We start from the raw sequence: 15,749 nt of genomic DNA on the forward strand, positions 1-15,749 counted from the left end.
CCAGAAGGTACTCTGAACAATGATGTCAACTTCTGTAGTCGGCACTGTCAAGCGAGCGCCTTTCAGTAGCTCACAGTCTGCTGTAGAAGACGACAGTTGTCGTCTGTTGAGCAGTTGTGATCCAGTGTGATAAATGCTAACGAGGAGGTAAACATAGGGTCCTCTAGGATCACAAAAGAAAGATTCCATGAGGGCGAAGTTAAATCTGAACGACGAGTGAAGGAAAAGTGGTGGGGGAAAAGGGTGGAAGGAATGTGGTAAATGTCTAGATAGAAAGCAAAGTAGTGCAAAACCCTGTGGCACAAGATGGGAACCTGATACATTTGAAATACTTCCCTGTTCCCGGAGCATCCTCCCAAGGTAACTGTCGGGTTTGATGACATAGTAATATTTGTAACGTACTATGAATGATAGCTTGCCATATACATTATGATTAATAAGCTCAGACTTGTATGTAGTGATTACTTATTACCAGACAGTTTCTGATATTCAAAGAAGAGTGAAAGCATTTCAGAGAAGGACTGCGAGTGAAGGCTTCTGAAAGATCCTGGGACTTTACCCCACCCTCTACACTAATTGGGTACAGTCTACTTTGGTGGACTGAGTTGGCCTGGGGGGCGGGGGTTGTTGTCTTGACAACAGATCTCATTGGCCTGTCAAAATGAAACTGTTGGACGATTGGCTACGAAGCTTTCCAGAGGCCTGCCCCGGTCGCTGATTGGATGAGGGGCAGCCAAACTCCCCCCACTCCTTTCCCGCAGGGTTCTGTTGCTTGGCAACCGATTTGCGACCTCCAGCGAAGCGGGCACCCAGTTACACCTGTGAAACGTAAACTACCCGACTAACAAGGGCCCCACACTGCCCTGCGCTTACACCTCTCCCGCTCGCCGCCCGCACGGACGACACGGGTTGTGCCAGGTGCTCATCCAAGTTTGCCTTGAGACCAGGCTGTGGGCTGGCACGGCGGTCGCACACCGCAGTTGAGCACGTGCCCGGTTTCCTTCTTGAAGTCAGAGGAGAAAAAAAAGTCACTGTTCTATGTCCAATTTAGAGCCACTTCTGTTGGGAGGACACAGCGTTCTGGGGCTCTAGAAAACAAGATTTATGTCGGAGTGGGAGAGTGACCGGTAATCTCAGACATCTGTCTCAGAGTGCACCCTAGGAGTGTGGGGACAAGTGCCAGGCCTTTGCTGCCTTATCATGCACCGCAGGGCTTACTTCTTGCTGGAAAGAGACTTCCAAGAGTTGAAGGAGAACAATTTTAAGGTAAGTACCGGGAACCTGGAGGGATGGGTTTCGTTGGGGTACAAATTTTTAAAAATCATTTTGATCCGTGTTTATTCTAGAAGGCATAATTTAGTTACGCCTAATTTGCCACTACAGCATTGTTATTTAATGAGTTGATTGCACTGTAACACTGTAATAATAACAATTATGATTACTTCATAATAACAGTTCACAATATTGAGCATATTATGCTAGGTAATTTATGCGTATTTAAGCCCTGAATAGCAAGTAGTAATTAGTAGGTGCAGGGCTGTGGCTCATTAATTACAATATCATAAAATAAGTAGTGTTGGGGTGCCTGGGTGGCTCAGTTGGTTAAGTGTCTGAGTCTTGATTTTGGCTCAGGTCATGATCTCACTGTTCCATGGGTTCGAGCGCCATATCTAGCTCTGCTCTGGCGGTGTGGAGCCTGCTTGAGATTCTCTCTTTCTCTCTCTGCCCCGCCCCTTCTAAGATAAATAAGTAAACTTTTCTTTTTAAGTAGTGTTTTGTTTTACCTACATTAAGTAGTAACCTAAGTCTTACAAAGGTTCAGTAAATATTTGGCCCCAGGATTCTATCATAGGGTTTTCTGATTCCAAACCCCTTGCTCTTAGGTCTTAAGTTCTACTAATCACTGTCTAGTGCACTTTTCACCAACTGCTATCATAATGCACGAGTGCCTTTCCTTTATAATTTTAACACAGAGGAAGGCTTTGCCCTGAGTGCCACCACAGTGAGGTCCATAGGTGCCACAGGCTGATGTATCACTTATGGTACGGAGAATTAAAAATGGAAGGGGGGGGGAGGGGGTACTTAAGAGAAAGAATGGAAAGAAAGCCACCTCAGAGGGAATGCACAGAGGGCTACCAACAGTTGCTCCAGGTGTAGTTCAGTGGTTTTTTTCTGTTTCGACCCCTGCTATAGAAGTGTTGTCTTCGCTTGCAGATGTTAGAACAATTATTGAGTCCAACAACAAACATCCCGGATGCACAAACCTAACATTTGATGTTGTTTCTGCTCTACCTGAACTTTGTAGTTCTCTGGTAAAAGAGAATTTGATGAAGGGAGAAGTGATATTTAAATATAGATAATGGAGAAAATGGAAATATTATAATGTTTATCCAGACTAGCATTTAACATACTTAATAACGATGCGGTTGCTCAGAAATGTTTGTCAACTATATTTAAGTAGTCCTCAGCATAAGTGATAAAGTTTTCCATGAAATACATTCTTGTCCATCCATTGGGACAGTACCTCAAGTATATGAAAATTTTATTTTTATATACAAGCATAATTTTGGAATTGTGTTTTTCTTAATGAAAATTTTTTACTTCATTCCTTCAATAGAGCATCCATATAGTTTTTTAAAGCTCTGAAGAAATTCCTGCTTTCCAACTCTTTCCTTCTTTTCTATTTGAAATCTTAAATTAACTATTGATTTATATAAGCCACACATCTCAGTCTTGACTTTGTAGTCCCGCTTGCAATTTCCATGCTTATGATTTATTTTAAATTTACTATTGTGTGTATTTCTTGGAATCTACCTTAACTTCTGTGTAATAAGACAATATCTAGCATCTCCCCAAATCAACAAATAAATAAATTTATCAGGAAAAGAAAACGTGGAGTTTTTGGAATTCATTGTAATTTGACATCTGATCTTCAAAGCTGTGATATTTAATCTTCCACTTTGCTTTGTTTTTTAAATTAAAGGGTATTACTGCCTTTCCTGTAAGTGAAGATCTGATGGAATGGGGAGCTAGTATTCAAGGTCTACAGAATACAGTTTGGCAAGGTTTGTGTTTTCAAAACTAATTTGCTTTTTAAAAGTCTTTATGCCATTATCAGCCTATTTTCTTTCATGTATATAATAAGGTTATAATATGTAAGTTCTCTAAATTTTAAAAGTATTCATGTGTTATTTTTTCATTATGTGGCTTAATTTCTTGCCATTTGTCAACATAGATGGAAATTTTAGATTTGAATTTTTCCTTTTGCCAAATGTTAATGTTCTTACACTTTTAAGAAGCAGACACAGTAAAGTATATCAATTGGGAATATCATGTAAGCCTTCCATGAAATCAGAGAATAGCTATCAAAATTCCTACTTGCACAGAAATCCCACAATTATCTCTCACTTCTCTCCTCTGTGATTTTCCCCCCAAATTTTCACAAATCAAATTTTTAAGAAGACTGGGCCACTATAAACGTTAATGACCATGCACTTTTTCTTTGTGGTTTAACAAGATAGATTTGTCAAGTGAAGCGGGGGAGAGAAACATAAGTGGATAATTGTAAAAAAAAAATATAATACGTGATAGTAATGGATTTTGAATGGAATGCTGAGGAGGCAGTGATTAGTTAATTTCACCTTGGAAAGTCAGGAGTGGCTTCTCAGGGAAGTGACACTTGAGTTGAATCCTTAAGAACGGGTAAAAGTTTGTCAGGTTTAGAAGGAGAGGAAGGAAATTCGGTCTGAGTGAACAGCGTGGCAAAAGCTTATCAACAAGAAATGGTTCTGGAACAGTGAGTTCAGTAAATATGAGCAATACAGTGCAGGAGGCAGGTGTTAAGGGATGGAGTCGGTGGGCAAAAAGGGTTGATGGGAAGCAGGCTGAAAACACAGTGGGATTAGATTGTGCGGAGTGTGTTATACTGTGTAGGGGAGTCTACATACCCTGTGATCCAACTCACTTATAAATAAAAATCCAGGGACCTTGAGGAGGCTAACGTGTAGAGAAACTTCAGGTTTCAGGTAATCAGTGCCACATGACACTTCTGTAAAAATGTTTGTGTCTTTATCATAGGATTATTCTTCCAACTGACAATAAATTTTACATCGGAGTACAATTTGGTCCCTCCAGTTGTGAAATTCTTAACAATTCCTTTTCATCCAAATGGTAAGGACCAAATGAGATTTCTTCATTGGGGCTCTGTCCCTATTGTCCTTGTTCCTCATAAGTGTTTAAGAATGTTTCTTTTTAACAACTTTGTTATGGTTATATTAGTAAGCATGCTTATTGGGTAAAATATGCAAAGGCACGATAAAATTATCAACTTGAATCCTAACTCAGAGAGCTATTGCTCTCAACACTCAAATTTATTTTCTTTTTACTATGTATGTATTTTTTCTACATAGTTGAAATATTACATATGAAGTTTTTAAAATGACATGTTTATTTCTGCATTATTAAACATTCTTCAAAGGTCATTTTTGATGACCAAATGATAAACTTAACTATTCTCGTATTGTTCAATATTCTCGTTGGGTCTAATTTTTTATCATAAAAAATGATGCACTGACAAATTAACATTTTAGAAAGAAATTAGAATGCTGTTCAAGTTATATACAAAGTGAATTCCTGATATATCAAAAATCTAAAAGTTTTACATACTAAAAAGAAGAAAACCTAATAGAAATTTTTATCAGCTTGACGAGGAAGGCCTTTTCAAATATGATAAAACCTAGAATCCATGAAAAAAGCATGGTACGTTAAGCTATATAAACTTTTTAAAACTTCTCTATGTCCAACAATATTATAAACAGAGACAAAACACATGACTTTTGCAAACCAAGGGAAAATATTTGCGATGAGAACAGAATATCTACAACATATAAAGAGCACTTAAGAATCAATAAGAAAAATTAAAGCAATAGAAAAATGGGCAAAAGTTATAAACAAACACTTTATAGAAGAAACATAACAAAAATAAACACAAAAAGATGTTCAGCCACACTAGTAAGAAAGTAAATGCATATTAAAACAAAAATTATGATTCATTGCTTATGTTTACAAAATGTTAAAAATCTACACAATTTTAGTAGGGGTAGGCAAACATGGGCTCTCTGACATAATGATGACCTTAGTGTGACCTATGTGGGAAGCAGTTTGACAGTTTCTAATCAGCAATAAAGGGCAAACAGCCCTAAATCCATGTAATACCATATTTATAAATGATTCCATAGAAATAGTAGCACAAGTGTGGAAGAGTATGTTTAATATTTAAAGATGTTTGTTCCCAATAACAATGTTGGAAACAGTAAAAAGGGAGATAAACACCAGTGTCCATTGATATTGGAATTTTTAAATAAAATATCTTACAGCTATATACATAACAAGGAAGATATATAAAAGCAAGACTTTTTGGTCATTGCTATATTCCAAGAATATTCACTACTTGGCATATATCTGGTGTTCAAATATTTTTAAATAAATATGTCCAGTGACACCTGGATGGGTCAGTTGGTTAAGCATCCGAATCTTGATTTTGGCTCAAGTTATGATCTTGCACTTGTGAGATCGAACCTCACATCAGGCTCTGTGCTGACGGTGCGGAGCCTGCTTGGAATTCTGTCTCTCTCTGCCCCTCTCCTGCTCTCACCTGCAAGAGCTCTCTAAACAAACAAACATCAAATAAATTAATAAATACATAAATACATAAATAAATAAATATGTCCAGAAATATGTTGATGATTCACTGTTAAATGGAAAAAGAAAACACACTTCAAAGAATAACATGTAAGATATGATTCCATTTAATGAAAAAACAAAAACCATACACACACTCACACGCACACATGTGTGTGTATATTTGTATAGACCAACTAGTAATAATTCTAAAGAGTGGCATTAGTAGGCAAGGGAGTTTTCATATTTTACTTTATATACTTTCATATAATTTTTTCCAAGTACATTATTACTTTGTAATTTTAAAAAATCCCTATTTTTAAGGGAAAAAATTAAATTTATGGTACAAAATTCATTGTGTATGTTTTCTATTATTTGCTTAAAATAAACACAAATGAAGTTACTGGTTAAATATGGTGGGGGAGGTGGTCTTCTTAACTCATAGTTACAAACCTTCCATTTCCACAAAGTACAAAGAGCTTCTGTCTCAAGGAGAGAAAGTATAGAACATCTGTTATTGCTGGTCTTTCCCTCCGTCACTACTTGAGTGACTTATCTGTTGGGGAAATAGGAGGAAAAATTGAACACGTGTGCCTCAGCACTTTCTCAACACTTTATTTCCAACCAGCCTTCCCAGAGAATGGGTGCTGTCTCACTTTCTCCAGGCAAGAAACGGGAGCCTTCAGTTTGGGTGTTAACTCCAAATCAGGGGGGCTTTTTGTGGAGCTTGGTTAAAGCCATTGATCATGCATTCTCCATTTTGATCTAACCTACAGTAAAGTGATGTTTCACAGTTAGGCCTGTTTCATTATGTATGAACTCGGGAGAAGCAGAGTATTATTTATTAGCCCCCAAACTCCAAAAGATGGCTGTATATAGTTCTAAGTCTTTAGATATATAAAGCCAAGTTGCCTTTCTGGATGCTATTTACACTTCCACCAGTAACTGTATACAAAGTTCTCATTTTATCACTCTCCAATTCTGGGCATGGAAACTTCAGAGACTTTTTTTTTTTTTTTGCCAATTTTATAAAAATCTCACTTTTTTATTTTAATAAGCACTTCTTTGAATATTTGTGAGTGAAACATTTTTTCATATCTGTTGATGGTATTTCTTATTTTGCAAATTGTCAGACTTGGCAATGTTTATTACATTGTCTTAGATGTTGCAAATATTTCCCTCTGTCACTAATTTTTAAATTTTGCTCATGCTGGCTCTTTTATATCTGGGATTTAAAAATTTTTATGTAATCATATCTATTAGTCTTGTCCTTTGAGATTTTTGTAATTATCTTTAAACTTTGATGACCCTTTCCCCAAACACAATCAAATCATCATTTTAATATTCTTTTAATTGTTCTGTAGTCTTATTTGTCATATTTAACTCTATTCTTTCTTTAAAATACTGATCTCAGTTGGTTAAGCATCTAACTTTGGCTCAGGTCATAATCTCATGGTTCGCAAATTTGAGCCCCATGTGGGGCTCTGTGCTGACAGCTAGGAGCCTGGAGCCTGCTTTGGATTGTGTCTCCCTCTCTCTCTGCCTCTCTCCGCCACCCCCCCACCCCACCTCTCTTGAAAACAAACATTACAAAAAATTTTTTAATAAAATAAAATAAAATAAAATACTGATTTAGTTAATTAACTGTGTCAGGGGATATGCTAAGCTCTATGTATCTTTCCAATCTGTATATAACAGAACAAAGCTGGCAGAGAGGTTTTGCTGTCCTCATCATGCAGTATCATTTCTGGATGTAAGGCATTTACTCTGTGACCAGTGGGAAGGGGGAGAACCACAGAGGGCAAAACAGCTTCCTTCAGGAAAGATGATGTAGAAGTTGCACACTTTTCTGCTGATATCCCACGATTACATCTTAGTTACATGGTCGCATCTTGCTGGAGGAAAGGCTGGGGAAAATGCGGGCAACCATGTATTTATCTAAAATCACAGAGAGGCATGGAGATGGGGGCAGGCATACAGCTTCTTATCACAGAAGAAATGGAAGAAAGGAAGAGTAGATACCAGAGGACAATGAGTAGTCTGCACACTTGTTGATTATCTTTTCTTTTGCCACTGACTCATAATTGCACTTTTAACATACAACAATTGTAACCCATAGTAGGATTTGTTTCTAAAGGCTCTTATCACATTGTTTAATCTCACATCCCACTCCAGGGTTATAATTATTATAGTTTTACAACACAATGTCAAATCCAACAGCTCTCTTTTCACCTTTTCACAAGTTTCTTTTCACTTCTTAGCTTTTTATGGCAAGGTTTTTCTATTAGGGTACAAATGTTTCTCTTATTATTTACAAAAGTTTTTAATATACTAATAAAATGTATTGTACTTTATCTTTTAATTCTTTTCAGTGAAGATAGTTTCTTTCATTGTATCCCCCTTTCACACATTAGGAAAGTGAGACCTAGAGAGGTAAAGTTAAATTGCTCAAGGTCACAGAGCTGACAAAGCAGGGGAGTCAATGTTCAGATCTATGTGTATGCTTTTAACAGCTACACTATATCAACTGCCAGTCACATTCACTGAAAATACTTTTCTGCTTTCTCGTTTGCTTTCTGATTTTGCCTGTGATATTTTGATGTTCATAAACTGTAAATAATAATTTTATTATATGTGTCAATATTAATGTATTATTTCAATACAGTAGACCAAAATACTGGTCGGGCCTGTATAGATTTTTTGGACGACCCTGCTAAGTGGAATACAAGCTATACATTGAGCAGCATTCTATTTACCCTCCAGGTAAGAACAGAGTAATACAGTGTTCTCTTTAAATTTGTTTACAAGTTTATTTATTTATTTTGAGAAGTGGGGAGGGTCAGAGAGAGAGAGAGAATCCCAAGCAGGCTTCACACTGTCAGCTCAGAGCCCAATGTGGGGCTCGATCTCATGACCATGACCACTCTCAAAATCAAGAGTCAAATGCTTAACCGACCGAGGCTCCCAGGCACCCCTAATGCTCTCTTTAATACTTTGAACTCTCCCACTTATTCAAAATATAAGGAAAAAGATGTACAATGCGTATTTAAATGTTTGAAGGATTTGAGTAAGCTTATGTAAATCAATAACATTTTTACACCAAGGTTATAAAGTGGGACTTACAAAGATTATTATTTTAAAGTGAAATTGATAGTTAGGTCCCTTTACAATGAGAGAATGCATATTTTATTTAAAAAAAAGAACTGGATGGTTTCAATTCTAGAAATACAGTCTTAAGTTTTCTTTTGGCTTCTAACTTCACTTCATAATATTGGATGTGATCCTTCTTCATTCATGAATCTTGCCTTGCTCAGAGAGGTGAATCAAATGGCTAGAACTTAAAATGTTCAGCTTTATCAGCTTGGCTTCTGACAGTGCTAGCGACTTGCTCTTTTATAACTTTCATATCAAACCCAGGGAACAATTAAACCAGGGATTCCCCGCCCCCCCCCCAGACTGATGCCTGTTTCTGGAATGCCCCCTTGCCTCTTGGATGCATCGTCCTAAGAAGCATGCCTCAGTGTTGTGTTATTTCTGTCCCTCAATGAGCCTCCTTTCTCCTCTGGTGCTAAAATAAATTATTTCAGTGGCACTTGCTTTGACCACCTATAATCCAGCTCAGCGATGTCTTTTCCATGGACCTACTTATATCATTAATAATATCTGAAGATAAACTATTAAATGTTGATTATCTGGAATACTTAGAGAATAAAGTATTCTGGCTTAATTGAATTCTCTCCATCACACAGAATTATAAGAGAAATTCTGTTTCTTATTTTTGAAAAAAAAATGTTCTGTGTAGTCATCTTAGTATATACTGAGAAAAACAATCTTTTTGAAGATTAAATGCTCAAGCTTATTCATTCATTTATTCTACAAATATGTACTGAGCATCTACCTGTGTTAGGCCATGTTTGGGAAGAGATATTTGAGCAAACACTGGAAAGAAATAAGGGAGTGTGTTATGCAGGTCTCTGGGATTGATCTTCTGGATTCCTTCAGAGTGAGTCACATTCCAATCTCTTCTACCCAAATTAGGATCTGCCTGAAGAATAGTAAAACCAAATGTTCCCAAAATGTAATGAGTGAGGGCAATCCAGAATGAAATGATAGAGAATTTGAGTTGCAGACTAATTTAATAAAAGGAAGATTTAGGGCTCTGAGTTCAGGATGCTTCGTCCTGCCACTTCACACCTTTGTACCACTGGACAAATGTCTTCACTTCTAAATACCTGAAATTCTCCATCAGTAAAATGGGGCTGTTAGTAACTCCCTTGTATAACCTGTGAGGATTAAATAAATTAACACATGAACTTAGAATCGTGAGTGGTCCAAGAAAAGAACTCAATAAAAGTTAGTTAATATTATGATTGTTCTTACCTTTAACAAAGTGACAGCAAAGTACAGCCAAATATATCGGAAAGCCAGTAGATGACACAGTTGTTTGTCTTTTTATTTTTCAGATAGATTTATAAAACAAACATGCTCATGTTACAGATCTGTAAGATAGTAGAAAGGAAAAGAAAATCACTGATAGTCATAAAACCCCTAATCCTGCTGTTATTAACATTTCCCTGTAATGTTTTCTCCTCTGTTTTTTTTTTTTGTTGTTGTTGTTTGTTTGTTTGAAATCTTTCAGTTCCACATTCACTACAGTGTCAAGCTCAGTTCTGTTGCCTGGCAAACAACCCCCTTGTCCTCACACCTGGGCTTCATTCTCTCCCTGACGTACCATGCAGCCCCCTTGTATTATATCTTCATGCTTTTCTTCACTCACAGTGCGTGGTTCAGTTCAGGTTAAAAAGCATTTATAGAGCTCTCAATTCTAAAGTTACAAACTCAAGCAAGTCTTGGACCTTGAGAAGTGCCCAGTCTGGTTTCTGCCTGACAACCCAGTCTCTCCTTCCCTCTTGCTTGGTCTGTCTGGCAGGCAGCTGCTCCCATCAGCAGAGTCAGGGCAAATGAATCCTCCTTTGGGATACCTTTCCTGACTTTCTTTCATAGGTAGAACTGATGGGTTTGGTGTTTGAGGAATTTGTTTTGTCCCCCACCCAGTAAGTAGTACTCTAAACAGATTTCTATCAGGGCACTGTAATACTGTAAAGCACATACTGTTTTCTTATCTGTCTTCTCCTGTTGGACTAGAAGCTCCTTGAGGTCAGGGAACAGGTCCAATTCATCTCTGATTCCCCAGTACCTACCCAGGACAATGCTGACGGTAGGTACTAAGTAACACAAATGGAAGAACAAACCTGAATTGTTGCGTTGTTTCAATTATGGTTTATATCTATAAATTACTTGACCTGTTTATTTTTCACTTAATATTTTATCTCAAGTAATTTTCGTATTGCTGCAGTTAATATTTTAATAGCTATTTAATGGTCCTTTTGAGGTCAGCACTGCCCAGTAGAACTTTCTGCACTGACAGAAATGTCCAGTATCTGCACTGTCTTAATACGGTGGGCACTAGTCACATGGCTACTGAGAACTTGAAATGTGGCTGGTGTAACTGAGGAGGACTCAGTTTTTCATTTATTTTATTTAATTTAAATTTCAATAGCCACATATGGCTAGTGCCTACTGTAATGGACAGTACCTGGATAGGCCATCATTTCTGAATACTTCCCTTTGAATAACAGATGAGACCTACGTATAATTATCACATTGTTTTTCAAGGGAGTAGCATTTGAAATGTGTTTAAAATATTTTAAAGTCTAACTATACTAATCATTTCCTCCTAAAATTTTTATAATCTCATAAAATATTTTAAGAACACTTGTACTTCAATATATAGTGCAAAGGTAAATACCAACACCTATCCATAAAAGGAATTCCAAATTCATGGGCTTTAACTAATTGAAAATTATAAATTGTACCTACTGTTACAGTTCTTTACCAATGCTTCAGGTTTGTTTTGTACTTATCCTCTGGAAACCTGCTTTATGTTCTTTCATACTATCACATGGCTAATTTAAAAGTTGGACCTTTATTTTTTTTTACTATTTTAACAAGGTGTCTCATTGATACATTTGAGTATATTCCAGTTCTTAAAAATCATTAAGTACATGTAGTAGCTTGTGTACACATTATACGGAAAGGTCTTGGGCACAGTGTCAACGTGAAGACTATTGAATAAACTTTACCAGATGTGCCTCTGAGTAAGATTGCCTCTCCAGCCAAAGACCAAAAGCTTGCTCTTGAAGATAAGTTTGATCTGCTTCCTACCCACTTTGAGAGGTATAGTGCAACCCACACTGAATCCTTATTCAAGCAACTTATAATATTCTTGGAAACATAGCTCAAATGTGTTTTCCAAACAGAAAAACTCAAATAACAGCAGTAAATTCTTAATGCTTTTGAGATATCAGATGTCAGATTATTGCTTTCATTGGTCATGACTGCCATCATTTCCATGACACATAAGCCACAATTATCCACTTGGATCTACATGTAGGTATTCTGGTAGTTATTATTTTGGCTGTATTTTATTATCTAATTTGAATGTTGTAATAGTCACAATACTAAATTATTGAATAAATACTTACAATTTGGGAAAATAATTAAAAATTTGAGGTGACGGATAGACAAGATTATGGTTTAGCGGAACTATCAAGTTTTGGTTACTACTGGTCACCCTATTTTGTCCAGATGCACATATACTATAGCAGGCAGAATTTTCAAGATTTCCTAAGACTCCCATCCTCTGGTTATTCAGTATAATATACATACTGCTGTAAAAGGACTTTGCAGATGGAATTGTGGTTACAAATCATCTGACCTTAAAATACGAAGGTAATCCTGAATTATGCAGGGGGACCCAAAGTAATTATATGGCCTGTTACCAACAGAAGAGGAAGATAGAATAGTCACTCAGAGAAATACAGTGGAAGAAGGAGAATGGTTGTGGCAGGAGGGGACATCAGAGCAATTCCAAGAATAAGAAGGGTTTTTTTTATACCTTAATTTCTCTGAGATGTCCAAATGTAACCTGCAAGAGACCTCTTGTAGGGGCGCCTGGGTGGCGCAGTCGGTTAAGCGTCCGACTTCAGCCAGGTCACGATCTCGCGGTCCGTGAGTTCGAGCCCCGCGTCAGGCTCTGGGCTGATGGCTCAGAGCCTGGAGCCTGTTTCTGATTCTGTGTCTCCCTCTCTCTCTGCCCCTCCCCCGTTCATGCTCTGTCTCTCTCTGTCCCAAAAATAAATGTTGAAAAAAAAATTAAAAAAAAAAAAAAAAAAGAGACCTCTTGTAGCTAAGGATGGTCCCCAGCTTATAGCCAGCAAAGAAACAGGGACTTCAGTCCTACAAATTCAAGGGTCTGAATTCAGCTAACAAACAACTGGAATAAGCTTGGAAACAGATTCTTTCAGAACCTCTCATAAGGGCCCAGCCAGCCGACACTTTGATTTTAGTCTTGTTAAATCTGGAAAAGAGAAACCAGCCTAATCACCCCAGACTTCCCACCTACAGAAGTATGAGATAATAAGTTTGTATTGTTTAAGCTGCTAAAGTTATGCTAATTTGTTACAGCAGCAGTAGAAAACTACAGATAAAAAATTAATCATTCAGGGATCTGGAGGAATATTGAGGTATACACAGCCTGAATACATATGTTTGCTTATCCATATCTAAGTATGGTCTTATGTTAAAATGTAAACCTTTGGGGTGCCTGGGTGGCTCAGTCAGTTAAGCATTCAACTCCGGATTTTGGCTCAGGTCGTGATCTTGCAGTACATGAGCTGGAGCTCCACATCAGGCTCTGCACTGGCAGTGTAGAGCCTGCTTGGGATTCTCTCTCACCCTCTCTCTCTGCCCCTGCCCTGTGCTCAGTAGTACTCCCTCTCTCTCTCTCAAAATAAATAAATAAACATTTAAAAAATGAAATGTAAACTTTTATTTTTTAATGGGAATGTCTCAGTGTTTCCTAATGTTGAGTTTAATTTATACATAAATTGAACTTAAATTCATGTGGTAGAAAGGAATAGGTCATAGGAAGGAACTTATAACTTGCTTTGTTTGGCTCGTGAATGTACAGTATAAAACTAAGGTAGATCAAGAGTTTCTTGAGAGTAGGGACCATGTCTCATTTGTCTTCATATCTGTCTCCAGATGGAGGCATAGTAGACATTTAATAAATGCTGTTATTCTTATATGTGTTTGCTTGTCTTTTTGCTCTAACAAAAAAGTTTACTTTAAAAACTCTAATTTTTCTGTTTTTTTCCTGTAGGTTATGCTTTCGAATCCAGTGCTAGAAAATCCAGTGAATTTGGAAGCAGCCCAAATGCTGATTAAAGATGAATCTCTGTACAAACAAATAGTTCTAAGATTTTTCAACCAACCATCACAATGTAAGAAGTGCCTACTTACTGTTTTTTGCCAATTATTAATTATACATTTATGCAAATGAATGGCCTAGCAAATAACTGTTACATGAGGGAATGTTTTTTGTATCCATTTTCAGTAATGAAATCATACTAAGATCTCTCCTACTGTACTGCTTTGTCAAGCTACTCAGTCATCAAAAAGCCAGTCAAAAGTTGTTCTTTAAAGGTTATCAACAATCATAAGCTTAGTATTTTTAAATGTTATGGTCATAAGGATGGATGGTACTGACTGAAAATTATTTACCCATCACAAAGACATGACATCTGATTTTAACTCTTTGATCTGTAATGGATATTTCCCAGATTTCATCTGCAATACCCCAGATCTTACTGATCTGGAACTCCTTTCCTCTTGATTAGCAAGCAATATGTTTAGCTTTTTGTTCTGAAGAGTTCTTCCTCAACGTATTCCTTCTAAGAGTCCATGTGGAAATGACACCTGAAGCTCTTGAATCTTTCTGCTCTATTGACCAGTGATGTGTGACCTCTTCATGACTTACCCCCATCATCTTCCCTGTTTCTGTGTTAGCAGAGTAATGCTGTTGGCTTCTTATGACCAGGGAGGTTTGCCACAAATGAGGGTTAGGCCCCTAGGGACAGTTCTTTCCTCTATGTCCTGCCCCTCCCCCTTCTAGCGGCACACGGCAGCCATGTGTCATAGCTGGTATTACCTCCCCAACAGCAAGCCTTGCTGTTCAGACTCACTCTCTCAAACTGAGCTCTTTGTACTTTTTTGTTCAGATGTCCCCTGCTTCTTTTTCCCTTCCCTTTGTAGGGCTTGCCAGTCCATTAGCTAGGTCTGTACAATTGTGACCAAGTTCAAGTGCTCCTCCATAGGACTTCTGGGTCTGGTGCAAATCAAGCAGTGATGACAGGCATCTTTTTCAGTATCTTCAAACACGTCATGATAGTCATGGAGTCCCTCAACCAATCCCTGACAGTTTTGAAACTGGTTTGTACACAGAGGAGTCTGATCGCTTCACTCTGGCCACATTTCTGACCCACTGGAATACTATAGCCTCCACAACTGTATCCTCTACACTCAGTTACTATTTGTGGAATGAATGAATAAACGATTTATATCACTTAACCGTTCATTGAGCCCTACAGTACCATCATTATAGACAAAGATTCTATAACAAAGCTATGTCCACAGTCTAGTAAATGGAAATTTAAAAACTGGTTTTAAAGGATTTTCTATAGCAAATGATTCTGTGCAATAGATTTTGGGTTTGCCCTGCAAAAAGGAAGGATGAGGAAAAAAAAACAACTTTAAAGTCCTTCCTTTTGTCCTCCTGTCTAGTAGATGCCATCCTTCACTCCTTTTGGTTCTGCAGCTGTGCCATAAAGTCAGACAGAAAAGCTGCCCCAGTTGCTAAATCTCCCCGCACAGGAGCAACAGAGCAAATAGAACTTTGGCAGGTTTTCACCATATTCTTTAGTTATGTTGGTGAAATATGTGGAAATCCAAGACAGTAAATAGTTATCAGCTTGCTTGCCACCTCAGCCAGACTATGAGTGGTGGCCTAGGGTTCCATAAAGAGACTGACTTCCTGCAGCTTCCAAGGGCAAGAGTGTCCATGATACAGCAGAGACAGCTGCTAAGGGGGTGGGAGGCAGGGGAGAAGTAGCAGAAAACTTGTTCTAAATTAGAGGGTTTCAAACTATGGATTTCTGTGAAAAACTTCA

General features: G+C 37.6%; 1 protein-coding gene across 4 annotated transcripts in view; it reads left to right on the forward strand.

Annotated features, from left to right (window-relative positions):
• Positions 1-707: 707 nt before the first annotated feature.
• UBE2U (ubiquitin conjugating enzyme E2 U) overlaps positions 708-15,749 on the forward strand; it is a 58,641-nt gene continuing 43,599 nt past the window's right edge. For 3 of the 4 annotated variants that reach the window (XM_045477677.1, XM_045477679.1, XM_045477678.1), the window contains exons 1-5: positions 708-1,266; positions 2,984-3,065; positions 4,078-4,170; positions 8,345-8,442; positions 13,904-14,024. In XM_045477677.1, the coding sequence (XP_045333633.1) occupies positions 1,201-1,266; positions 2,984-3,065; positions 4,078-4,170; positions 8,345-8,442; positions 13,904-14,024 (460 nt within the window). In that variant the 5' untranslated portion in view covers positions 708-1,200. Of the gene's footprint in view, positions 1,267-2,983; positions 3,066-4,077; positions 4,171-8,344; positions 8,443-13,903; positions 14,025-15,749 lie in introns of those variants that run through there. The other variant, XM_045477680.1, reaches the window with a different exon arrangement.

The sequence above is a fragment of the Leopardus geoffroyi genome, chromosome C1, assembly GCF_018350155.1.
Source record: "Leopardus geoffroyi isolate Oge1 chromosome C1, O.geoffroyi_Oge1_pat1.0, whole genome shotgun sequence".
NCBI classification, from domain to species: Eukaryota; Metazoa; Chordata; class Mammalia; order Carnivora; family Felidae; genus Leopardus; species Leopardus geoffroyi.